The 26,880-nt window shown below is 42.2% G+C and overlaps 1 protein-coding gene across 8 annotated transcripts in view; it reads right to left on the reverse strand.

The window, feature by feature from the left end:
- Window positions 1-26,880, reverse strand: part of MAP4K4 (mitogen-activated protein kinase kinase kinase kinase 4) — a 169,635-nt gene that overhangs the window by 86,314 nt on the left and 56,441 nt on the right. For all 8 annotated transcript variants that reach the window (XM_039390576.1, XM_027718065.2, XM_027718071.2 and 5 more), the window contains exon 3: window positions 5,100-5,156. In XM_039390576.1, the coding sequence (XP_039246510.1) occupies window positions 5,100-5,156 (57 nt within the window). The remainder of the gene's footprint in view (window positions 1-5,099; window positions 5,157-26,880) is intronic.

Below are 26,880 nucleotides of genomic sequence, written 5' to 3' on the forward strand. Positions count from 1 at the left end.
CTTATCCATTTTCTCAATTCATATTAAGAAGTGACTCATAAGAAGAAGTAACACGGCAAAGGCTTTAAGTAACTCTACTGACTTCAGGTTTGCTTTGGCTGATTTCACAGTAAGTACAGCCATGGACCAATATAAGTACTTTCTTTATCAGGCAGCTGCACTAAGCCAGGTAAAGCAGTGCATTCATATCTCTGCACTAAAAGGATGGCCCATATTCAGCTTCTCCAGACTGGCTTGACCCAGTTCTGTTGCACAGGGCCAGAAGTATATGCATTTCCCAGTCTTCTAGAGTGAGCCATCAGCTTTTTATTTTTTTTCCCCTCTAAACAGATCAAAATCCATGGATTGTCTTTCAGTCTTCATGGGGAATAAAAGAACATAGATAATAGTTAGGGCAAACTTTTGGTGTTTATTATTTTGTTTTCCCCTCATTTTGTCTGCCAGTTTGTGTGGGAATATACACATATTTTTATCTATCTGTGGTTCTTCTGCAGACTACTTTGGGGATGTCCTATGGACAGCTCATCCAGAAGACTGCAGTTTATAACACCATGTAGGCTATAAGATAGAGACTCACAAGAATCAAAGGGACTTGCCTATTGCAACAGAAATAAGCAGTCAGCAGAGTCAGGAAGATGGCAATGAGTAATTCAGGTAACCTTTCCTGTTCTAGGTATGGAGATGTGCCATGTTTCTCTGCAGGCCTGGAGGTTTTGGTCTGAGGTTGTTAATTTTTCTGCAGAGGATGTACAGAAACAGCAAGACAGGCAAGCACTAAAAGCAATCCAGCTTCTTTCACAAATCAGCAGGATACAGTATTCAGTTGTTTACTTAGCATAAGTTTACACGGACTAGACTGGACAAGTCATGAAACACTGGGCACAAGAGCTGAGAAATGCTGCTATTAAAAAAGGCATGCAGAAAACTTTCCCAAGGGATGCCAAGTGTGTGTGTGGGAAGAGGTAGGAGGAAGAAGCAGCAGCATCAGGGGTTATAACAAACAGAGGAGAAGCAATTGTGTTTTTCCCTCAAAAATCAGTTACTAAAGCTTTCAAAGAGAAAAGCATTGCTGGAAGCGGAACACAGGAGTGACACTGGAAACAACCGTGCAGCTGCAAGGAAAGCTTCAAAAGGAGTTAAGCATAGTCAAGCTTTTAGGGTATAATGTAAGTTAACAGCTTGGGTGCAGGTAGATTTGCCAAGTAAGCTTTGCTAAGGTTTTAAATGTTATTTACTTCACAAGAAAACCGATTCTTTAACTGAATAGTGACTACCAAATTTTAAGAGTCATGGAAATCTTACAATTATGGAAACCTAACAATCAGTGAGTGGAAGGGGTCAACACAGACTGATCACTGCCTTCTCCAATACAACGTCACAAAAGGAACAGAGACCCTACAATAAAAAGATTAATGACAGACTACAGGAATCTCTCAAATAATGCCTCCCCACAACACATGTGCAGCATGAAAGTTATCCTACATATGTACGTTTTCTAAAACAATTTTTAAAGTGCCTATACAATGATAGGTCATATTGTTCCCCTTTTACGGTCATTGGGTTCATTCCAACAAGGAATTAGAATAGCTTTCCATTGACGAAGACTGGTGAGGTTTTTGGTTTTATTTGTTCTATACTCTAGTGAAATTTTTTCAGCCTACATGCACTGTAGCTTCGCCCTCAGAAAGTGAAAATAGGACCTACATATGCACCATTCTGTACTAAAACTTAGAGATCTTTAGGTCTTACAGATCCCTTAGTGCTCGCTTTAGTGCTGTAGAAGTAAAGATCTGTAAAGATTCATACAGTCTTCTAAGTCTTTTCTTAATTTGTTTAGAAAGGAGGAAAATAGAAGAGGCAGGAAAGTTTTATGCACATCAACACCCCCCCAACATTTAAGGCAGCAGTACTAACTAGTCATAATATATTCAAAGATCAAGCTGATAGCTTCAGCCCACCTCCTCTTTTCTCATGATTGCCACCATCCTTTTCAAAATTAAAATCTAAAGAGAAAACCACAAGAAAAGATGAGAAGGATGAAGAGCATTTCCACAGTGCCATGTACAATACAGAGGTATAATGTTTCTTCCAATATCTCTAGTCAGAGATTATACTACCTCATTTTCTTCATGCCAACAAAAACTTTTAAAGGAAAGCCTTTACTCTGAGTTTGACAACTCACCTGTTTGGGTGTTAAAAACTTTACAGCCCAGAACTCACATAACTTCACTGATCCTGAGCAATGTGTGAATTGCAGAATCATGGCCTTGAAGTCTGAAAATTTGGGGTGTGCCCACAGAGCATGTGAACACATTAGGTTTTCTAATTTGTTAAGCATTTGGCAAAGCAAGTACTGGATCAGAGGTTCCCAGAAGAAAGTCTGTGTCTGTTCTCAACTCAGGTTAGTCAAAATAATCAGATATCCCTCACAGTACTGCTTGAATTTAAGCAGAAAGGCATAACACTGCCAATAAAATATGCACATTGGCACAAATCACCTACAGCTTCAAGCAGCCACTCATTAGAAAAATCACAATTTCAGTTTTGTGAAAGTTTCCACTGAAGCTTCTTTCTCCATGGGCATGGACACTGTTAGTATTACCATTAGCAGTTCATCTAACTGTAGCTCTTACAGCAGGCAGAGAAGGTGAATTTGAGGCTGTGGTTTCTTCAGCATTTCTTTTGGGACAGAGCTAAGGGTGGCAGTCACTGTCCTCTCTGTCCCCATGTTCTCTCCTCCCATTGTCCCTGTATGTTGTGGTGAGCTGCACTGGAGATGGAGATGTATTGTTTGCCAGTAAAAGGAGGTGTTCATGAACCATCCCATGAGAAACTGAAGCCATGTCTTAAGGATATGGCTGTATCTGGCAGAAATGTCAATTTGAGCTACTGCCCCTTCTCCCTGATGGCCAGCAGTAGCTCTTTTCTGGTCTCATGCCACCTTCTTCATAGAAATCACACAACAGTTGGTAACATTATGTGCTAATCAGTGATCAATGAACCAATCCAGTTTATAAATAAACCAGAGGAAGGAGAGGAGTGATGGTATTTTTAAACTGGAACCGCAGCCTGTTCACTGATCCAGGTCACCATCTGGCCTCCAGGCAGTCGTGTCGGCACAAGTGTTGGGAAACAGGCAAGGAACCAGCAAGCAAGACTGGACAGGAACATCCTATGGCCACATCTGCCACTGAGAAAATGATCCATGCAACAATATCACCCATGCCCAGTGTTACAAAGTGGAGCTGATTTAGCATGACTTGGAAGAATTTACACATTTTTAGCCCCTGCAGGCTCATTACTTCGAAGCAAAACACATGAGGCTCCACTAGTAGGAAAGACAATGATTTTTTAAGCTGCATGGAACTAACATCTCCAAACTCTTCCCTCTGACTGCCCTTCATCCCCTCAAAAAGCATTGCGTTTTTGAGAGACCATGCCAATATACAACTTGCTTTTCAAAACCAGATGAAAATTACAGAAAGTTTCAAAACTTAAGCCGTGTCCTGCAACATGAGTTTAGCCATACCTAGACAGCATTTTTCAAGTGTTTTCCTTTTGCCGTGCAACCTCTCCATTACAACTGTTTGTGATTTATACATGATATTAAAAACAGAAAGAGTGTGCATTAGAGCCAATCTTAATATTATGGAAGAATCCTTTGTCATGCACAGTCCAGCAAGCTGCCCTGTGTAAAACCATTGCACAAATGGAAACACTTGCTCTGCAAAGAACATTCACTGTGTGTCAACACACCTTCATTTTTCTCTGGTTTCTCTGCTTGTTAACTGCAGCAAAAAAAGCATTGCCTCCTCTTGAAGGCAGACTTTGACAAACTTCAGCTGAAAATTGATCTTTATCAGGCCATCTTACAAAGCAAGAATATCTAGCTCTTGGCAGACACAACAGCTTAAGTTAGAGAGCAGCAGTCACACTGCCCATCGATCACTACGAGATTCAGAGATAAGACTGAAGTCCTATCAGTTGACCTAACCCTGCCTTCTTGTTTTCTTCCTCACCTGCCTATTTACCTGTTACACCCTACCACTCATGTAGGACCTTGTGTCCAAGGCCACTTTTACTTGTTGCACCTATATACACACCAAACTACAAAATATTTTGCAGCAATACGCTTCCAGGAGTTTTGCTTAATATAACCAGTCTTGCCAAAGACCCCTTGCTCTGTATAATGCACACGCATTAACAAAATTTTCACCTGAATACCTGTAAGATTGAGGAGTTCAGAAGAGTAAGACACTTAGTTTGAAAAGGCACAATACCTCTACAGAACAGCAGTATCAGTCAAGCATTGCACATGGGAGGCTCTCATTCGATTTTAAATCTGAAGCTCTGTTAATTAGTGGATGTAACTCTATACAACACAACTGGAATCAACAGGGACAAACCCATGCTTTTCTTGATCTTTTTTATGACTTAAACTGATTGCTTTTTGAACAGCATAAACTGCAAGACATCTAAGGATTCAAATATAGGCACATATTTTTTATTTCTTTGGCTGGGTTCATTTCCCTTCTTTCCCATCTAAGTAAATCCCTGTGGGTCAGTTACTACTACTACTACTTTACATTGCTGAATTCTGCTAGCAATCTGCTCATCAATCCTGCATCATTCCTGCAGATGTTTCTGCTTTCAGTCTTCTTGGAACTTTATTGGACCCATTCCTTTGAATAAACATATATCCTTTGCAGGCTGCAAATGTACCAAGGAGAACACTGTCCTCTGTATCAAGCAGCGTCCTCACCTTCTTTTTCAGTAAAAGCAAGATGATACATTTAAGAGACAAAAAGTGAGAAATATGATTTTTTTCCCCTCTTCTAAGAAATTTCTGAAAATGGAGTGCTGTGTGCACTCATATGCCCTGGCACTGGCCAAAGCAATTTGTAAAGGCCAGAGGCCCCAGCAACAGAAATCTCGTAAAGGGCAGATGGGTTTGAGAGGTCAGGTCGTGCAAGCAGAGAGCAAACATTCACATGTAAAAATCATGCCCTTCAATAGAAATGTGAGGTAAGCCATATACCATCTCTCAAATATTAAATTTTACCCATGTTGCTAATAAAGCAGAAGGTTCCTCTACTCACCTCTGTAACGTCCATGACTTTGATGGCCGCCAGCTGACCCGTTTTGACATGTCGACCCTGAATAAGAGAGAGAGAACTGTCAACACCAGCATTTCACCCATCCCTTCAAGCATACACAGAGCAAAATATCTGGACAAGAGTTCCAGTCACTGGATTTTTCCCAGATGTGCTAGACCCTTCTTATATGTCCTAGGAAAAAACAACAAATACTCTAGATGGCAAAAAAAAAAAAATTCTTTTTAAAATGTTCTTATACAAATTTCAGAACCTATTTCTTTTTCTCCACATTAAAATGATTATTATGATGTAATAATAATATGATATTCACATGATATTCACAGCTTCCCTTCTGTTTACTTTAGCAAAGCTTATAGTCATTAATGATAGTCTATTAACATGTCAGAATAGATAAACGCCATGTGTTGTATATTTTATTTCTATGGACCAGTGCCTGGTACCTGGGTGACATATTACTAGATAAATGTAAGCATGCTTAGGGTGTTAGCCCATGCTTAGGGCTTAGGACATTTCTCTTTGTTTTGGTTTTCACTAGTAAAAAAATGAGAGGTTTTTGCAAGTGATGCATCAGACCTGCAAGAGGTCTCTTCATTTGTCTCACAATAGCTAGAGAAGAACAAGATGTCATCTCTCTTCAGCTACTCCATGATAAGGATAGTTTCTCAGTACAGCTGGAACCGAGTTCATAGACCCCAGCTGCTGCAGCAGGGAGCTCCTACCCTTCCTTCCTCTGCCTCCTGTCACATATTTCTCCCAGGAGCACTGAGCTCCTTCTGGCACTCATTGTATCATACGACAAACTGATTGAGATCACTAAAATGGCAGAAAGTTAACACAGTTAAGAAACTGCAGGGTGGGGCAGGGGATTGCAGTCCAGGAAATTAAACTGGTTTGTTCTGCAGTCGGAACAGAGACAGCTGGCAGGATGTCACAGGGCTGGGAGGCAGGAGATACGACAGGCCCCTCCAGCACTACAGCCTACTCCAGGTGGGCTGCAATTCACCTCAGCTGACTTCTAACAAAAAACTTTTTCTCTCCTCTATATGTTTACATGAAGTGGGGACACATCAATTAGCTGGTTTGTACTTTTTTTCCTAAACAGGCATTTAGAAATGGTCCCTATATTGGTATTTTCCAGCTCTCCACTTAACACCCAGCAGTTTGCCTCGAGACTTCTAGTCAAACAGCCCAGTCTCCCAATAACTTTCCAAGCACCATCCCCAAAAGGTCTTGTCTGCATCAGTCAAGCTCTCCAGCAAGAGGAATGCCCACTATATTTCATCACTTTTATCACAAGTAATGATAAAAACACAACAAAACATTTCACTAAAGTCACAGTTCCTTTATTCTTCTCCTCACCTATTTCTAAGTTTCCTAGGCAGAAACTCATATGTAGCATCCACTCTAGCTGATGGACATCAACAGTGCATTTTTTTCCTGGACTAATTTATTAATCTTGTTACAGATTCTTTCAAGATTGACACCCCAGAATGGAAGCACCCCAAACCACTAGTCTCTTCAGAGAAATCTTGACCCCTTCACATCTTACGGTGGCCTCCATGGAGGTAATGGCCAGGCATTGCTGGTGCATCCAAAAGGATGAAATGCTGCAGAATTGGCTGCCTCAGCTTTCTTTCACAACTCTTTTTGTGCTGCACTCTCCCCTTACTAACCAATCCACATGCTTTCTATAAATACATTACTGTTCTCAGGCTTTTGCTTGCTCTGTAAACTCTCTTTACTGCAGGCATTTCTTTTTACAGCTTGGTCTCAAGCTGGTTTCGATTTTGAAACAAAGTTAGGGTCATAACATGTGTGCAGTAGCCAAGACTGACCTTACCTTGACCTTATTACTTCTTGAACCAAAGCCTTTCAGCAAGCCCAGGAGATTTCCAACTCCAATTTCCCACCCTGGACCTCTGCCTAATGACAGAAGCTTGTGATCTTCTCCTCAAAATTTACCATCCCACAAGGAAGGAGGGGAAAATGGTTTACACCAAGGCAGAAAAATTACTGCCCTCAGCTCTGATCCTATTTTCCACAGGTCTGTCAAAGGAACTTGAAGGCCCAAGGACGTGGGATGATCAGTTTGAGACACAAAAAGAATACCCTAAAGATAAGACAGTTACGAGGACATCTCACAGGAAAAAAGCTCACAACACTAAGGACTTCTGAAGAAAGAAACTTCTTTAAAAAAGCAGTTAACCATTCGCTCTGCAGCAAGGTGGAGATGCTAAAATGGTGGCAGAATATACTCAAGCAGAAAATGTGGCACACAGAAGAGCAAAGTAGCAAGACATCCATAAGATGCCACATATTTTATGGAATTTTTGCTCTATTTGTCTTTTCAAATCTACAAACTACTGGTGGGCTTGCTATTTCCAGAGAGACACCTGAAATTTTTCAGAGCTTCACAGCTTTTCTCAAGTCAGTGTTCCTCCTGTGAGACTGGCCCACTCAGGATGACTAATGTGCATCAGCCCAACCATCCTTCCCCAGCAGCTTCACAGGATCCTGATGGTGCTTCCACAAATGTCCCTACGAAAACCTGGGCCAGCTACAGCAATTGCTCATGTTTCGCTTTGCTTCTTCTGGGATGAGAAAAGCTTCTACATAACGCTCCTAAGGGACTGAAAGCAAGTGAACTGCAGTGTGGGAAGTGTGGGCTGCTCAGTATCCCAGGCCAAATTTAAACCATGGTCACTTCAAAATATTGTTTAAAATTACTCCAAATACCCTTTTCATAATGTATGGAGCACTCTATATTCTAAGCATCTACAACGTGAGGGGACAGGCCTGCATGACATTAATTTATATGAGAGAAGTAAAAGGATATTTTGAAGACACATTCTTTTCATTAAAAATATTTTCAGAGGAAAGGAGAAAGCAAATATCACAAGCACAGCATATAAGCATGAGCTGAGTTTTTGGTTTGTTGTTTATCTGCTTAACAGTTCTGTTCAAGAACAGACTTGTCAAACTATTAGCATGCTTGTATAATTTTGCTCATAATATGAAATGGCTAAGCATTCCCATTTTGGAAACCAATATTCAGATTTTCATAGCCAGCTTTTGCTTTGGAAAAAATTTTCTGCATTAAAAAGAGTAATAATTAAATTGCAAAGTGATTGAACATGAAGAAAGAACTGCAGAAATCATAGATGGGAGAAACCCTCTGAACTCAATCTCCTGGGATTAAAATTTATTCAAATCCAACTCACAGGACACTTCATAAATGCTGTAAACATTAAGGCTCCATACAGACACCCTATCTCAGCAACACCACTCCATTGAGAAAACACTTTTCATGCAGAATGAGGCCCCTGCTTTAGTGCAGTGTGGACTTGTGGCATCATGGGATCTCCCATCCCCATGGCACGGCAGAGGTTCTTGCAGCTTTGTTTCTCCAGGCGCATTGTTGCCAATTACCATCTGGATATCTAAAAAGCTCTGCAAGACTGCAAAACGCAACCCATGCTAACTGAAAACAGCAGTTTCTTAAAATACTGCTAGATGCCAAATATCAGAGGCTGGGGATCACAAGATAACTGTCCCATGGCCAGAATGTTAAGTATGGATATGAAACATGCAATGGAGGCAGCAGCAACCAAGACGCATCTTGCTAAGCATAAGATGACTGTCTCCAGAGCCAAAGGACTGAGGAAGCTGCAGAGGTTTCACTGCATAGTAGTAGCAACAGATAGAAAAGGCTACATCATGCTGGGAGTGAGTTTGCCTCTTACCAGGTTTCAGCATGGGGGCCACAAGAAAACGTCAGCACTGTAAGCTCATCCCCAGAGAAATGAGTTCACCAATACACTTCCTTCATTTAGACCACGTTAAGATTTTATTGATCAAAATTTCCAAACTACTTGTCATTTCTTATGTATTCTTCCCACCTTTCTTTCCCTCATTTCATGGTTCTATTCATATTAAAGAACTTGGTTATCCTCCCAAGGAAGAAGCATAAGAATATTTCTAAGACTGCTACTTGCACCATTGCATTTTTAAATGGAGTCAATAGAGTTGAGACCATCAGCCCCAAATTTTGTCCTGTTTCTTCTTGTGCAGATGACAGAAAGTTCATTTACATAAGGTTACAGCTTTTCTCATGAACACAGCAACACTGCAGCATTTAACTGGATCTTCAACTGCATCCACTACTTAAGCATATCCCATATGTCTGATAGCAATATGCTGTTTATTTCTCATCTCAGCGGGCTTTATGCATGTTGAAAGGCAGAGGGGACAAGGGGAATCCTTGGTAAACTGCCAAGATCTGTAGAACATTATAAATTTCAAGCCTGCCCACACTCTCCAAGTCAGTTAATACACCTACTTCTTGCCTCTTTCTTCCTTGGCACACATTATTACTGTAAAATTTTTGTTCTGGAAAGGTTCAAAGGCAAGTGCTGTTATGTGCTGTTTTTCATGGTGCTTTTTTTTTCTTGTGCCTTAATGTTATCAAAGAACTATGCAAATGAAATGCAAAAGGAATCCTATCAGCTCATTTACTTCCAACCCCTCTTAATTATCCAAGATGTGTATTTCACAGTAATGCAATTCTCCTACTAACATAGTTTCAGGCCTGTGTAATAACGTGCCTTTGGGAGACTGTTCCTGTAAGCTTGGTCCCCAGCTAAATGGCACAGAAGCAGAATATGGGGCAACATTACACATTAAGGAAGGAAAGCAGCATATGTGACTATGACTTGGAAGCTTGGATTATCCTGTACACTGTACACCATTAAGTCTTTTGGAAAACTTCTCTAAGCTCCCAGTATTCTATAATGACAGTTGTAGAAAGAACAACTGATTTGAAAAAAAAAAAAATCTACTAATTCAGTTTCAACTGCCACAATGCACAGAGAAGCAGCAGACCAGATTTAGACATGCTATCGAGTGAAAACTCACCACAGTACCACCTCTTAGTAGTGCTGTTCAATGCCCCCATGCTAAACAGCTTTCCAATTTGCTTCTCATTCAGTTGACTCTCAACTCCTACCAGCCTGAGGCAACAGGCCATGAAGCAATATTCTGCTATTAGGTTGCACACATCAGTGCAATAAACGATAACTTATTATTCCAAGTCATGTTTACCATGAGCTCTTTTTGTCGCTCGCCAACACAGAAAGTTGCAGACCAACCAACTCTGCATTGTAAAAACTTGGACTCAACATGATGCTTCTTTCCAGTCCCCAAAAAGATTAGGTCTACCCTGTGAAAAGCAATGGAAGTAGTGCTTGTGGAGGAAACATAACACATTCTGACAGGCAAAAAGACACAATGGCAAAGTGAAAGCAACCTCCCCAGTCAAAACCAAATAATTAAGTATAAAGTCTTCTTAAGCAAAAAGTCTACCAAAATAATGCTGTTCCTGCTGATACAGCATTCTGTAGGCTCCAGCGATGGAGATAAATTCGTAAAAAAGATATAATGTTTACATGGCATGAAGACTACTTCTACAATAAAAACGAGCAAACAACCCCAGTACAAAAGCCTGGGAAATCACTGCAGAAACACATGACAAATAATCATCCTGTTAGATGATTTCTAAATCCAAACCAACCAGAGCTATTAAAGACTTGCACTGTTTTAAGTCAAAGACAGGACAGGGCTCTGAGTTTTCCCCCTGTCTAACTCTTGACATCAAATGCCTGGAAAGCAAAACAGAAAACAACATACTCTCTATCCTGCTTTAGCTATCCATAGGCTCACTTGCTGTCTGTGAAGACATAATAATGGCAATTTACTCATGCATAGTACTGCATTCTGTGAAATAATGCACAGAAAAATGCACAGTTATTATCAGTCTTGTTCTTCCAGGGACAGAGTGAAAAGATGTTACACCTGCTAGGAAGAAAAAAAGATAGTTCTATGCACTGATTTTTCATTTTGATTGCTAGTTTTGTGGTAGCTTTCCCACTCTGAAAGATGCGGTATATACATTATCAGAGGCATTTCCTTCTCCCAAACGGCTCATTGCCCAAACAGGAGAAGGGAAAGGCAAAAAAAAAAAAAAACAGATGGTGGGAAAACTGTGGCAGCAAGCCACAATCTAACTTTCCCAGGATCACAACAGGTCAACGGCAGAGCTCAGCTAGAAGGCATCTCTGCTGACTCCCAGCACCCTGCCCAGCAGTCCACCTTGCCCCACTGATCAGCCGGAGATTGTTTTGTCTGATGGGAAAGGACAGAAAGAGAATTGCAACGGCAGACAGTTCTCTTCACATTCACCTGGAAAACAACACCAATTTCCCACAGGACCTTAGAAAGATTTGCCTAAGTGAGGCCTGACAATTATGCCTATTACAGTTCACAGCTGCTGAGACATCTGACTGGGAAACAGATTTAAAAAGATAGCAAAAGAAGGGGATGTTGCAGGGGAAAGGGAGGGTAATGGGTCCAGCAGCTGTTCAGTTTAAGACTATGGCTGGCCCTTCGTCACCCAGTCATACCAATCTCAGTCCATTCAGCCAACTGGGATTCCTCAGGACTACACATTTCCTGGCTCAGATGGCACCAAACACTCTCTTATCAAGTGGAGCCTACAGATTTCCCTCCTTTTTATTCTTCGCAAATACTGAGCAGGAAAGGCTGACAAACTAGGGCCTGCTAGCAACACAGGCAACAAGGCTGCAATGTGTTTTTCCACAAGGCCTCAACTTCAGGCCTTTTTGAAAGATACGTTGTGCTGAGTGCTGCCACTCTGTCAGACACCCCAGTCATCAGCCGTGTGCTGGATCAAGCTTTGCTGCTCTGTAGGTGGCCACCCAGAGCTTCCTGCCCCATATTAGATGCTTCTTCTAAAGGGACACTTGATGTAACTGGCTTGAGACCCCAGCCTGGAAAATACTATCTTCAAGAGCCTTCTTTGAAGTCACCATACCATTCTTCCCATCACCACCATGGTATGCCCACATTTAGGGACCTTTACTAAAAGCACCATCACTTGTTTTCTCTTATAATAGAGTCCGCACCCTCAGCCCTCTTCAAAAAGAGAAGGACCTTACTAATCTTTGCATTTTTTTTCTGTTTTTAAACCTGCCTAGGTAATTTAGTTGGCACAGTACTAAAAGACACCAAAAAACCTCCCAAATTAAAACAAAAGAAAATAATTAAACCAGAGTAGAGGCATACCTCCCACATGGACACGGTTGGCTCGGAGAACATTTGGCTTCCTTTAGGAAATATCAACTAGAATCGGCTGTGTCTGGCTCTCATTCAAACCACTTCTTCACCCTACCTTAATGGCTTTACCAGTCACTAAATCCACCCCTTCTAACACCAATTTGTCTCCTCGGATGCCTGCAATGATATCTTTCATACAGAACAATTTCTTTCTGGCAACTATAATTAAAAATAAGCCAGATGGAGAACACTAAGAGAAGAATTTAGACCAAAATGATAAATCATCTACTTCTAGATACAAAATTACATGTTCTACAGATACAGAGGCACTTCCATCACCAAACACTTTCTGTTGTATATTGGCCACTGCCTGAAGGAGCAGCAGGCACGGTTTGGTGGCATGGCCAATAACACAGCCTGTCACAGGGGCAATGTTAATCAGGTTGAAGGGGACCACCACAGGTCACCAGAGCAAGCCCTGTACTTGCTACACACCATCACAACCACGGCTCCCCACATGGGTGGAAGGGGGCTTTGAAACAATGCAGGTGCCTCTGCAGCTGAGAGAGACAGTAGATAAAGGGCAGAGTCTCACCATCACTTCTCCAGAGTGACATCAAAATTAGCCTGTACAAAAAAAAGCCTCGGGCTGCTCCTCTTTTGTTTGACTGGTTTTTAAATGGATTAATATCGACATTTAACTCATCACCCCGGACATGCAGAGCTGAGCTTTCTGACTGAAAGGAGCAATTGACAACCTGTGACCAAGGCCCTCTGCATACCCAGGCAACTCTGCACCTGTTTCACTCCACTCACCACCAAGAAGCTGCTGAGAAACCACCTCGGTGCTGGGCACACCCCTTCTGAAAGAGGAGGCAAGATGCCCCCGACAAATTTATGTATTTAGGCATAGAGCACACAGAAGTGCCACAGAGTCATACTTTTCTTTGTGGGGGAAAAAAATAATCAAAACCTAGTTAGTCCTTGCCCCTCCATGCACCACCACTGTTATAAGCAGCCTGCACTCTCCTGGGGGCATTGTCAGAAGTCGTACAGAAGGAAAACCAAGTTCACACACACCCTACCAGCCTTGTTGCATTCAGTCTACTGACAAAAAAGAGCAGCTCTGCGAAATTCGGTCTACTGACAAAAAAGAGCAGCAGCGAGAGGTCAGTGTCCCTCACTGGGCAGCATCCAGCAGTCACAGACAGCATGTGTCCAGCTATGCTGCTTCAGGGCCTGGCTGCCTGAGGCACCATCCTGAACTTCCCACCATTCTACTGGAGAGCAGCAAGCAGGGTAATAAATAGAAATCAACTTTTCCTTGAATTTAAAGTTAGCTAAATGGAAGGCATAAAACCTCATTGTAAATGTAAAAGACATAGCAGGAGGGGAAGGGAAAAGGAAGAACAATTGGCTTCGCTGCTTTTTATTTCCCTTTTTAGTATGTTTTTAGATTTGCTGCTGTTGATACAGCCCACTGGACACGGAGGAGCCCAACACACACAATGTCATGCTCAGCTGCCCCCATGAGGAAAGTCCTACCTTTTGTCTAGGTGCACCAGAAGATGCTAACACACTCCATGGGGAAAATCTGCTAGTACTGGACAGATTAATATTAATGAGGGGCAAGAGGAAGGAGAACCTTTTCCATGAATACCATCCCAGTAGAACAACACAGCTGAGCAGAGCAGGGAAGTCAGGCTGTGTAACAAGTTTTATTTCAACGTGGTTACAATTAAAGATTTCATATTGACAGCCTTTAAAAAATTCCAGTACATTAGCATTAAAGAAGAAAAGTTAGTGAACTCCTAAATATACATTTATTTATTTATATTAAAAAAATAGGTTCCAGTCCAACTGTCAATACTCCTCCAGTGCTAAACCACACAACAAAGATGGGTTGGAACTGTGTGGTTTTGAGCTTTTTGCTTTTCCTACTCAGGGGAGACACTGACTGCCATCAGGAGTTGCACTTCAATGATCCTTGTGGTCTCTTGCAACTCAGAATATTCTGTTCTTCTATTCTATTATCTTTCCTTTAGCTATTACAAACATCATCAATGCGACTTCCAGTTAGTCACATCTTCTCACTACTACAGACTAAGAAGTCATAATTTACCTGGCAGGAACTGCTGAAGTTAAAATACATTTTCTAGAGCACCAGGTATGCTGCAGGAGTACTACAAGAGGAGGCATTCTTAAAAAGAATGGGGACCATGTTTTATATTGTAACTCCATACGTAAGAACGAATTCAGAAATATTTTACCAAGTTGCTTGCAAGATGCAAAACACACATTTAGCCTAAAGTTGTACGTATTTTAATTAAATGAGGACTTGTACCAGGAGACTATTTCCAGCATTTTTATCTTCTGATAACCTGCCAAGTACATTTGTGATTCTAAAGGGGAAAAAAAAATCCAAACCACCTTGTCCTTGAGAAACTGGCTGGTGGCCAGCGAGTGATCTGTAAACAGCTTTGTGTCCACACAAACTATTTTCAAATACTCAGGCAGTATTTTCAGACCTCAAACTATTTCTGCGTTATCAGCATGGGAGTTTGACTCAAAAAACCAAGCCTGTACTAACAACCCTTTGTGTACCAGACTCAGTAACAACAAAACCCCAATCTCAGAGGTTGCAGAGCCATTTATTTCTTTCTTTCTTTATCAAAAGAAAGACCAAAATGAACGCAAATTCCTGTCAGTTGCTACCTGGATAGTATTTAATATGCATTCCCAAAGCATGTGGCAAATATGTTTATTATGTGAAAGAGCCACATGACAGAAAAGCCATTATGCAACACATTCAGCTCACAGGTTAATCCACGGAAAAGAACAGCATTAAGGAAATGGAGCCTGCACGTTCTCCAGTAATGACTTTTTATCGAGTATACAAGAACACACCAAGTGCCTCACAAAAACTAGTCAAAACACGTTCACCACTCTTGAATAACATACTACACGCTTTCACAGATCAAGTTGTGGCAAACAAAAATGGAAGAAATTCCTTGGGAGAACTTGCAAAGCAAGGCCACAGTGCTGCTCCCATTGCAGCCAGTCTTCTCCTACCCTGCTCTGCACTCAGGGTACAAATAAAATGCAGATTAAACAAAAGTTATTCTGGTGCAAAAGGGTTTGTGAGATTTCTTTCCACAGGAAAAGTCAGCAGATCAATACCTGGCTGTGAGCCTGGTGTCCCCCCCAGCAGAATTTTAGGGCTTTTGATCAGTCAGACTACATGACAGCAGTCCTGCTGGCAACAGACAGGTATACCTGTCTCAAAGCAGCAAAAGGATCTTTGCACAGCAGTTAACAGGGCTCATTGAAAGTGCTTTGAACTAATTTTGAAGGGGGAAAGGGATAAAACCAGGATTGCTAGAGATAACCCTAGGAGAAGCATGCCAGTGTTTGAGGGACAGTGTGCTACCAAGGTCCTTCAGTTTGCTGTAGAGGTTGGGGATGGAGATTCATGTAGCAGCGAAGACACAGTGGGTTATTGGTGTGTTAGAAACCACAAAAGCATCCGAGAATGGTTACATAGGAATTTGGGCTTCTTCCCCCGAAAAGGTGACAGAATCAATAAACCACCTGAAGTTAATTTACCCCGATGCACAAAGCATGGGCAACAAACAGAAGTCATCGTGTAGCAGGAAAACTATTATATAATTGCCATCACAGAAACATGGTGGGATAACACTGTATGTTAGGGAGTGTTTTGAGTGTCTAGAGCTTAATGACAGGGTGATGACAGGGTAGAGTGTTTATGGGTAAGAATCAGAGGGAAGGCCAAGGCAGATATCCTGGTGGAAATCTGTTATAGACCACCCAACCAGGATGGAGAGGCAGATGAAATATTCTATAAGCAGCTGGTAGCAGTTTCATGATCACTGGCCCTTGTTCTCACAAGGGACTTAAACTTACCAGACACCTGCTAGAAATACAACATAGCAGAGAGGAAACAGTCCAGGTGGCTCTTGGATTGTGTGGAAGATTATAACTTCCTGACACAGATGGTCAACTGGGGACAACTAGAGAAGGTGCCCCGCTAGAACTGCAGATTGTGAACAGAGAAGAACTGCTGGGTGATGTGACGGTTGGAGGATATACACTGCAGAACTTTTTGACGCTACATGAAAGTATTATGTAGCTCGTGATCCAACATCAGCCATTCCTGTAGACCACAAGTCACTACTCTGGACCACAGTTGCCACTAGATGTAATATAAAAACTACTAGTCAGAAAGACCAAGCTTTTGGTTGTAAATCATTCGGCAAACTGGAACAAATAGGACAACTTACTGTTGCCCCAGACTGCAAAAGAGGAGTGAGAATCAAAATTCAGCTAAGGAGGATGACTCATACATTTCGTAGCTGAACATATCTGGGGAGCTTATTCCAGCATCACTTTAACCATGAAACCTCTGTAATACTGCACCACTTCCCAGGTGGCAAAGGGAAAGGAAGAAGGAGGTGGTGGGTATCTCAACCCCAAACACTACCCCATATGGGCAACAAGGTTGTCCCTCTGGTGCTGCAAGCATTCTGGCAGCCACACTCACATAAAGGGGAGAGGCAGTGGGGACACAAGTGTCTTGACAGGGTTCCATCTCACTGAGGGCAGATGCACAACATAAAGAAAGCAGAAAATGGGCCAGCCCTGCTGATGACTACAGCAGGCTGACCATATCCTGGCCCACCAGCTCATCTCCTCTAAATACAGATATGGAGATGAGAGCCTGTAAACAGTTTGGACTGATGACCCAGCCCCTGGCAAACAAAAAAAAATACTTCTCCAGCAATCATCCAGCCCTGACTCAGGAGCGCCCTACACACCCAAAGTTTCCATCCTCAGCTGGCTGTTTTCCAAAGAGACAGCCATGAAAGATCCCATGTATCTGCTGATACTCTGGCGTCTCCAAGAGCAGAGGCAGCTTGACTGTCAGGGATGAACCCAGACACATCTGGATCACAGCCCAGGTGGAGCCAGCACACGGCCTCCTGCAGCGTGGGGCTTTGAAAAATAACCGGTCACCTCAGCTACTGCAGCTCAGAGGCTGACCAGACAGGGAACAGCCCAGAATCCTCCAGTAAGTTTTTGGTTAGGGTTTCACAAGTGAAAACACTGCTTAATCACACTGAGGATTTAAACTTTAAAATTTTAATCCTACAAATACAGATATATATACATAGTGCTGTAGCCAAATTTAATCTCTAACTGTTACTTTCCACCACTTCCAGTCTTACTAAAAGAAATGGAGAGGGGGACTGGAAATAATTTATTTTTTTTAAAGTAGAAGCCTTCCACTTGCTTTAAGGTATTTGCTCGGTCACACTTTCCTAGGATGTACAGAAAGCTACCTACAGAGGAAAGTCTGAGCAACACTGCCTCAAAAGCTACCCACCATTTACATAAATCACCACCTGAATCTGGAAAATAGTCACGTTAATCACAATCAGATACTCTGACCAAACACTAAAGCCATGACCTAAATACATTATGTGGTATGGTGGTGCAGAACAGCAGTTCCTAGAATTAAGCAATCTTCCAATTAAGTGTCATGCACTGAAAACGAAATTAAATTATCTGTGATGCTGCCCTACTACTTCTACTCCCTTCTCCCATCAGGGAAAGACAACAAGGTCCTTTCCACCAGTCTGAATGTTGTATCACCAGCAGGACTGGATTTCCAAGATGCGGGGGAGGGGTCTACACACCCCAGATGTGCCTGTCCCAAATTAGGGCCCTCTGAGGACAGCTAAAACAAAGTAACTATTTTTTAAAATTGTACTAAAACTGGATTTCCAAAAGTTCCAATGCTTTTAAAGTTTGCCTTATAAATTTACAGCCACTTGTCTAATTATGGAAAGAGCATTGCAGTTTATTATAATCATGTGTCTGCATTGAAAACATGAAGATAGAAAGCTGGAATAGATTGCTCAATTATGTAGTGCATAGCTATTGCAACTGCTGTCAAAGTAGCATTCATAACAAGTCCAAGGGCTTGTCTTTCAAAACACAAGCACGAGCAATATTTAACACTTAAAGCATTTTCACCGAACCAATGGATCACCAGAAGCATATGCAAGACAAAATTTAACTGAAGTGTTGTCAAATATGGACCATGACTGAAGACACACACATGCACAGATGCGTATTTATGCCAAGTGTGGGGCAGCCCCACCAAACACACAGCTGAACTAAGGGCTGACTATGGCACGATGCTCTAAACCTGAGCTTCAATGACTGATTCACCACCCGCATCACCAATTCTGAGTGAGAAGACCCTGATCAAAGTCAGAATCCCATCCCACCCACCAGCCCAGTAGATGAGGGTGCTTCACCACCCAGGGAAACTGCCCACATTCAGAAACTACAGGGCACAAAGGGAAAGAAGGTTGGAGGCAGCCACCAAAGCGCAGCTCTGGCAGCCCCATCTCTGGCAAAGTTAAATTCTGGCTGGAATGCTGCTGACCTATCACTGCAGGTGAAAAACACAGACAAAGTAACACACATACACTCCAAAACACATTTTCCATCAGCACTCACCTTTGCCTGACCATCTATGACAGGGAGGCAGGCTCCTACAACCGGCTCTTTCCAAAGGAAAGCTGGTGGCTCTCTGACCCTCCCAAAGGCATCACGGGGGCACCCGTTGCAGCTACACACAGCCTGATGGAGGGCAATCAGGTCCTCACAGATACACAGGTGTGTCCCAAAGGTCTTATTCTACCTAGATCAGGGCCTGAAAGGCTATTTTAGTCAAAAACAAGTCGAACAAACAGAGTTCTTGTGCTCTCTCCTTGTCTAGCTACAGTACATCTCAGACTGAGATGCCTGGAAAGGAAATACACAAAACAAAGCTCAAAGCCACCAATTAATTTCCATCTGAAACATCAAGAAAACCCCCAAAGCTTAATTTGATATTATGCTGGGCTTGAGTTCAAATAAACACAAGAATTCAATGCTGGAAGCATGTAAGATGCCCATACAGCAGAAGGAAGGGAAGGAGCTTGTACCTTCCACCAGCAGAAAGCTACAGGGGCTTCCTTTTCTGATTTTTGCCACAAACTCTAAGTGCAACCAAGAAAGAGGCAAAGCTAAGAGGACCAGAGGTAGAATCATCCGAGATCCAAAAAAAAATTAAAACTAAGGAATGTAACATCCAAGTTTCTGCAGGGAGCACAGAGCACGGGTTCCTCAGTATGCAGCCAAATGGCTGGGGCAGAGAAAATAAGCAGATGCAAGTTACGGGCAAATGTCACCACTCCATTTCAAAAACTAGCAAGTGCTTGATTTTACTTTAATAGATTTTGATGACTCTGCTTTTTGTTTTCACTTTTACTACCACTTCAGTAGCTTAAAAATCATCTTCTATACACATTTAAAAACTGATAACTCACAGTTTCCATTTAGTCTGCTCATTAGTTTAGGAATTTCAGGAGACAGTATTCCAGAGAAAAAGGAAAAAAATAGAAGAAAACCAACATTTCTCTACTATGTGAATAAGTCTGTAGCTAAAAGAGATCTACCTAATTATAATGTTTGCCATTCGCATTTATAGTTAGCATTGAAATCAGTGAGTGAAATTCAACAAGAAGTTGCAAGCAAGAAAAAGCAAACATCTAGTTTACTGCTGCATGAAAGTCTTCGAGAACCATCCTTGGCTTCAGTACAAGCAATTGAAAATTAATAGAAAAACATACTACTGTGAATTTGAACTGGATCACTCCAGCTTTCCAGTCTTCATTTCAGGCAGAAATTCATTTGGTTTACTTTTAAGACTCCTGTGAATGTGTTGCACACTCAGTGATAAGTACACACTTACTGATGACAAGTTTTAACTCTGTCTCGAGATAGAAATCATTCAAAGCATAGGCAAGCCTGTGCCAATATATTCCAAGCAAACAAACTAGAAGATACATTATATACTTAAATCAAGACTGATTCTTTTAAGGAAATCCACTTAGAAAGGAGATCTTCAGGCTACGTTTCTCTAGGCTGCCCTATGGAAGAGACTTGAGAGAAAGAGTGGGTCAAAACACAGCAGAGAGGACAGATGAGCCCCAGGGAGGAAGCAGGGCAGAGGTCTGCATGTCCAGCTTGGCGCAGCCACACTGGGGAACCACACCACTCTACTGCTTTAGGAGAGCCCTGGGAAACAGAAGGTAACAACTGCAAACAAACAAAAGCTTGTTAGTTTGGTGGATGGGTCAATGGCAAGAGAGTTGAAGACTATAGCATGTAGGTACAAGTACAGCTTTATCTTTCATCTCTTCCTCCACATCAGATCTTCAGCACTCCCAGCCATGATGACTCCATTTATCTCAGTAAATAGTATCTCAAAAGAGAATACCTAATAAATTCAACTATTGCTAGGATTTAATTTCCCCCAGCTTGTGAATGATTAGCAAAGCCTTTCTTTCTTCAATCAAGATTACCTGATACTGGATGGCATGTGACACTCACAGGTAGGCCCAGGCAAGAGTGCCGAGCAATCAAAAATCAGCTAGGGGAGGGAAGGGTGGCAACACCCAACGGAGCTTCTTTTCTAACTTTAAACATCCAATCTCAGACAAAGAAATCTGTTTTATGGATGTACCATAACAAAAAGAGGTGGCAACCACTCCATAAAGCTGGAAGGAACAGTCAAAGAAAAAGCAGGGGGGAGATGGGGATGGAAGAAAAAGGGAGTTGCTTCCAGGACCATTAGTCCTTACAAAGGATCCCTGCCTAGCCACTACTAGGAAGGACAAATCAACACAAGAGGACAGGCCGTTACGACAGACAAGCCCAGGAAACAAGCGTGCACACAACAGATTATAAGGATGAGGAAATGCCAGAATTCAGTAATCCCAGCTACTGCCATAACCTGCCAACGTGCTCTTCGCACAGAGGAGTCTCCCTTCAGACCACCAAAGTTCATTCCTAATGGGGAAGAAAACCATTGCATAAACAGTGTTGTTGACTTATTGCCAATACAAGATGAAGATAATTTCGGTCCTCAAATGCCGTTAATGAGCGTTAACAATGCTTCTCTCCACCACAGCTAGACAGAGACACTTCCAGGACTGGACTTTACTTGTCCTTCCCACCACTTTGGCTGTGACTAGAAGGTATTCATGAAAACACAGGTAGTTCAAATTCAGTGGGGTAAAAAGAAAAAAATGGCCTGATGTTCAAAGCCAGGGGAAAAAAGCAAATCTCTGTACTGTTTGTCTGCTGTAACATCTGAAATATGCAAGGTGCTTCTCAAATCTTCAGAAGCGAGATAGTTGAGACCCACTAAGAGGTACTAGCAACAAAAACTTTAAAACTTAAGGAATAAATATCCATTAAATATTTTTGCAAAACTCTTTAGCAGACCATAAACTCTCAGCCAAACTACTTCTGAAACCAACAGCTGTTCCAGAGGACCTCTACACACACAAATTATTTGTTAATAAACTTCTATATACATTTAAATGTTAGCATTGCTATCATTTTTCGTACAGTTCATGCATGAAGTGGCAGTCTGACCCAAACGGCATCTGCATTCCTAGTCTTATGTCCACTTTCCTAAATCTCAGTTTGCAGATGTTTCTTTCTACTCTTTTCAAGCCTCATCCTGCAAAGCCTCCTAATTCTGCTTAAAAATTAAGCAATGGTTTCTTTTACCACTTTTCACTTCCTCAGATGAAACATCCAGTAGATAAAGAGCGCATATTTGCATCTTCAGTTTACTCTGAAAGAGAAAAACATGCTAACCTTTGTTTTTTCCTGTTAGAGCAGTTAGCTCTAACACTCTGCTTACAAGAGAACACAGAAGCATCAGAAAGGTCCTTCCATGAACAGTGGGTTTGGGGTTGGAAGACAACATGGAGACGAGAACATTGCCAGGATTCAAGGCACATTGAAGGAGATGCACAAACACACACACAAATCCGGGGTGTTTGTCACCATGAGACTGCGTGAGATAGGAGAGTGCATGTCAAGAAGAGAGGTCTGGAAGGAGATGACACATTTCCACTTCAGCTGTAGATTTCCTGTGCAATTTTGAACATGAAACTAATTATTTTTCTGTGTTGTTTTTTTTTTAATTCATAAAAATATTAGCTTTATAGTTGTGTTGTCAGGCGTAATTCATTAATGTTTATTTTTAAAAGTGCTTTGATGTTCCTGGGTAAAAGCCACTACAGATAGATCACATATTAAAGAATAGCTAAATATTATCAGGACTGGTGCCCTACACAAGTATTTGCAGTTCCTCTGTACTGAGCAGCCATTTGAGACCAGCAGAAGCATCAGGCACATTCAGTGCCACGGCAGATCTGGAGGAGAGCAGACCACACCACAAAAGCCAAGATCATGGGTGCTGAGGGAAAACCGAGGAAATGGAGTCAGACTTCCTCTTCCTCCAGCAAGAGGCTGAGACTGGACTGCCAGCATCCTACAGTTCAATTTGTGCGGTCTAAATATTGGTGATTGATGCCTTGTGGGACATCACAGGGCAGGCAGAAAACAGCGTGAGATCTAATTAGAGATATATGTCCTTTCGGAGCAGATGCTGGGGGCTAGGCAGAACAAGGTGTTCCAGCATACCTTTCCTTGGTGGAGAGAAGCAGAGGGAAGAGAGTGTGGAATTGAAGAGTATAGGTCCCATCCCACTGCCCCTGAGGTACAATATCACCATCAGCAATCCCTCTGGTCCAGCAGCTCCAAGGCAGCGTCCCAACTGGGTATACCCTGGTTTTGAAGGCAGCAGGGCTGCAGTGGCCCCTGAAAGTGGGAGGAATCCCTTTGACTTTGAGGAATTGCCTTGACATGGTTGGAACAAAGGACCCATGAGCAGCTTAACAGCAGGCATAGCTTCTCAGCCTCCATAAAAAGGCATGCTGCAAACAACACCACAATTTGACAGACAGGATGAAAAGGAGTGCCTATTCAAAAAGGCTACTCTTTACTACCACTTCACGTGAGATAAGATCCCTCCACCTTTTTTAATTTTTCACTCTTAAACCCATACATTAAAAAAAAAATTCCCCTATTCCTGAAGAGGTGGTGTGATTTTTCTAGGAGTGTATGCATTATAACTTGCAGTTTCTGAGCATTAATGCTTTCCGTGTTAAATTTGGAAAGGAAGAAAGGGGTTTGTGAAGGATTATTCTTAATTCTTTCACTCCTCTTCAGTACAGCAAAAGGGAATGAGCAAGTCAAGACAGCCTTTAGAAAAAAGACCTTTTTAAGTAAAGAAAGATCTGTTGAACAAATATTAACAGAATCATTTGGGTGTCTTCAAGACACTGTGAATACAAGATTTGCCGATGTAGAAGAAATGCAGATCTTTATCTACAAGCCTGAAAGAAAAGCAAAATGAAATAAATTTCTGAATTCCCTCTCTGTAGAGACATTTTGTCCTTCAGGACAAAATTCTACTCCTTCAGCACTGTCGCTTCTGCACCTTGCCTGGCTCAGAGCTGGAGTTGCTGGTGTACTTTCAGATCTAAGGTGTTCTTGTTTCCAAAATTAAAAGTCACTAGATCCTCTGAAGGCTCTGTGTTTCAGGGGTGGTGAGAAAAGACTGCCTTTAATGCAGGCCAACTCCTCCCACACTTCGCAACTGATGGCTCACTCTATGCCAAATTATTTTAAAATTCTGCAAATCCAAGGAAGAAGTTTCCAGAAACAAGGAGCAGCCTGGGGCCGTGCAGCACTCTCCACCCACAGGGACCCTCTTCTGTACCCCACAACCCACCCAGCATTTGCTGCAGGTTTAAATCCTCCTCTTAAATGACAATTTTTGCAGAGCAAGGTGGGACCCCAAGAAACTGCTCCAAAGCAAAAGATCCTTAAATCCTGGGATCATGATTAATTCAATGTTGTGATGGAGGACCACTAAGCACTTGGTGTAGCCCACCACTCCCATGACCCCCCAACAGGCACACTGTCTCATCCTCCATCCTCGCTCAGCTGCAAGAGTTACAGCTATTTAAAGAAACTGCACCACGCGTGAAGGACTTGTCACACTCCTCCCCACCTCTTCTAGGAGCGGCAGACATCGTTTAATTAGGTCCTAAGATCACCCTCTGCCTGGTGCTTTTGTGTGTCTCTGATTCATTACAATCCTGCTAAGGTACGTTAGCAGGCTAGTTTACAAGATTACATATAATGAGCATTGGTTAGAGGGAAGTGCATCATGAATTTAACAGAACAATAAAAAAAAAGATCAACAGTCCAATCATCTTCTCCCTACGCCATGTTCCAAATAAAGCTCTCTTCGAGGCCCACACTATAGCACAGTAGGGAGCAGCACAGTAGGCTAAAACTGTGTTATTCTTCTCTTTGTTGGGAAAGGAGGACTAACAATTTGGACTGGAAGGCATTTAACTATCTAGTTGATTAGTCATTCAACACAATGACAAGAGGTCACCATAGCATCACCCAGCACAAACGCATACCTGACCTCACATTACGTGAAAATGTGAAGTCCAAATACAATTCCTCCCTGTGCCCCTTCTCCTATCTCTTTCCAATGCTGGATTTGACACCAACAATCTGCTTTATCCCATTTATCTTAAACTATCAGGTTTCCTGCATTTTAAAAGACAAAGCTTATAGCAAGAACTTGTAGAGCGAGGAGAAGTAACGCGTGCAGTATTTATAAATACCTGTTTTATACTCCCAAGGTTATCTGTTTTATATTACTATGCCCAAACACCAACAGTTAAAGCAAAGAAAGGGGAAACTCATGGCAAAAATAAAGCTACTACAGGGGAAAGAAAAAAAGATAGAGAGCCTTCTTTACTGAGTAGAACAACCAATTACCTTCAGGTTTACACAGTTCACTCCTTCCTAGGTCAGTCAAGGATCAAAGAGGAACCTAAACCTCAGAAAAATGCTAGAAAAAGGAGCAAAGGTTGAGTGAGAGTCTTCCGTGGGTCTATAGGTAAAACAAACAGACTCCCACACGTGCAGCTATGGCTACAGCAAGCTGTAAATTAAATTAATCCATCTAAGCAGAGGCACAGATGGGGGGAACTTCATACCAGGTATCTGTAGCATGAGTAAATACACCTTCGCACACAGGTGTTTTGCAGGTTATTTTTCAAATATTAGTCATCCATAGGAACAAATGAACGAGGATGGGTTTTCCAGGTAGTTTTTCTGCATCACTGAAAATACACAGAACGTCACCAGCTCCCAGCGGGAAACAGTTGAAGGAACTCCACAGGGACCGTGTCAGCCAGGAAGGGGGAAGAAGGAAGCCTGCAGCTCACACGACTTCCCCACCAGCCACGTTTTGAGAATCTGACCTGGCATGAAGCACGGGAAGCCAAAGAAGCCTGTCCCTGTGGAGTTGAACTCCAGGCAGATTAGAGGAGCTCGGGGCATCCCCAGAGCTCAGACAGGCATAAAGTGATGTGCAGCAAATGGGAACTCAATGGGAACTCTTCAATTAGGAGCACAAGGGAACCAGAGAGCTACCTCTGCAAAGAAAGTGGGAAGATGAGGCTGCAGCCTCTTCACCCACTATCGATGTGGTCTGGGTACTGGGGGAAGCCCACACCAACCACTAATTAAAGTTGGAACAACAGCCTGTTGGGACTGAATGGTTTTACACAGACTTGGCGTGAAAGTGCGGCTCAGCGACAATTTATTTCTTATTTACACTGCAGTACCACTCAGTGGCCTCAAATCATGACCAAAGTGGCACTGTGTCACACACCATTCAACCACCCACACTTAGTCCAACGAGCTTACGACCTGGCTTCCTTGCTTCAGGAAAGCATGTGCACCCAAGCTATCCCAGACAGCAAATACTCCAGGAGTTTAATCCTGTCCCAGCTAGGGCACAAACTTTTCCACGTGGAAAAGGCCTGGCCTGAACAAATGCTGCTGCAAATTCAGCTCTTTCCTCTGGCTGCCTCATGTCCAACACTCAGGCCCTGCAAGTTCCCAGCCACTTGGTAAGCTGGAAGAGAAAACCCTAAGAATCTTAGAATTAGTAAAATACTCTCTAAAGTGATCCAAATGCAGCTGTGGTATTCAAAAAAGGCCATGCAAATAAGAAAAGTATAAAAATCCACAAAAACCAAAACATATACTCCCAAAAAATATACAAAACAAAAAAAAAAACCCTTCTTAGACAGAAATTTATACTGATCAACTCAACTTGCATATAGTTTGAAGCTTGCTAAGCTTGCTCCTCCTGTTTCAGAGCTCAGAGGTTTTCCATGCCCAAGCTTTGACCATGTTTATCAACCATGCTATGTCCCCCTATAAATGTGATTTTGTTAGAATTGCCACAGTTCTAACCTATAGGGCCTGTGACACTAGTTACAGTCTCCATTTTAAGAATATATTACGAGGTTCTGATGGAGGCAGTTTCTCAGGGCACTCTTCCACTGAAGGACTGCTCTATGCATACGGGTATATTTCCACATCTCATGAGCTATCAAGCTCTCTCTAATGTCAGTTTCTCCTCTAGCTTAAAATGTTTGCTACGGACCACTGTAAAACAAAGGATAGAATTCAATCAGATGAGGGGAACTAATTCCTCCTATCACCCTCCTGATTTCCAAGGCCGAAACAAAACCACAGAGCACAAACATTCAAAGCAATCTCCAGGGAGAACCAGCCAGATGCAAACTGT

The sequence above is a fragment of the Pipra filicauda genome, unplaced genomic scaffold (assembly GCF_003945595.2).
Source record: "Pipra filicauda isolate LSUMZ 115617 unplaced genomic scaffold, ASM394559v2 scaffold83_size3615187_pilon, whole genome shotgun sequence".
Lineage (NCBI taxonomy): Eukaryota > Metazoa > Chordata > Aves > Passeriformes > Pipridae > Pipra > Pipra filicauda.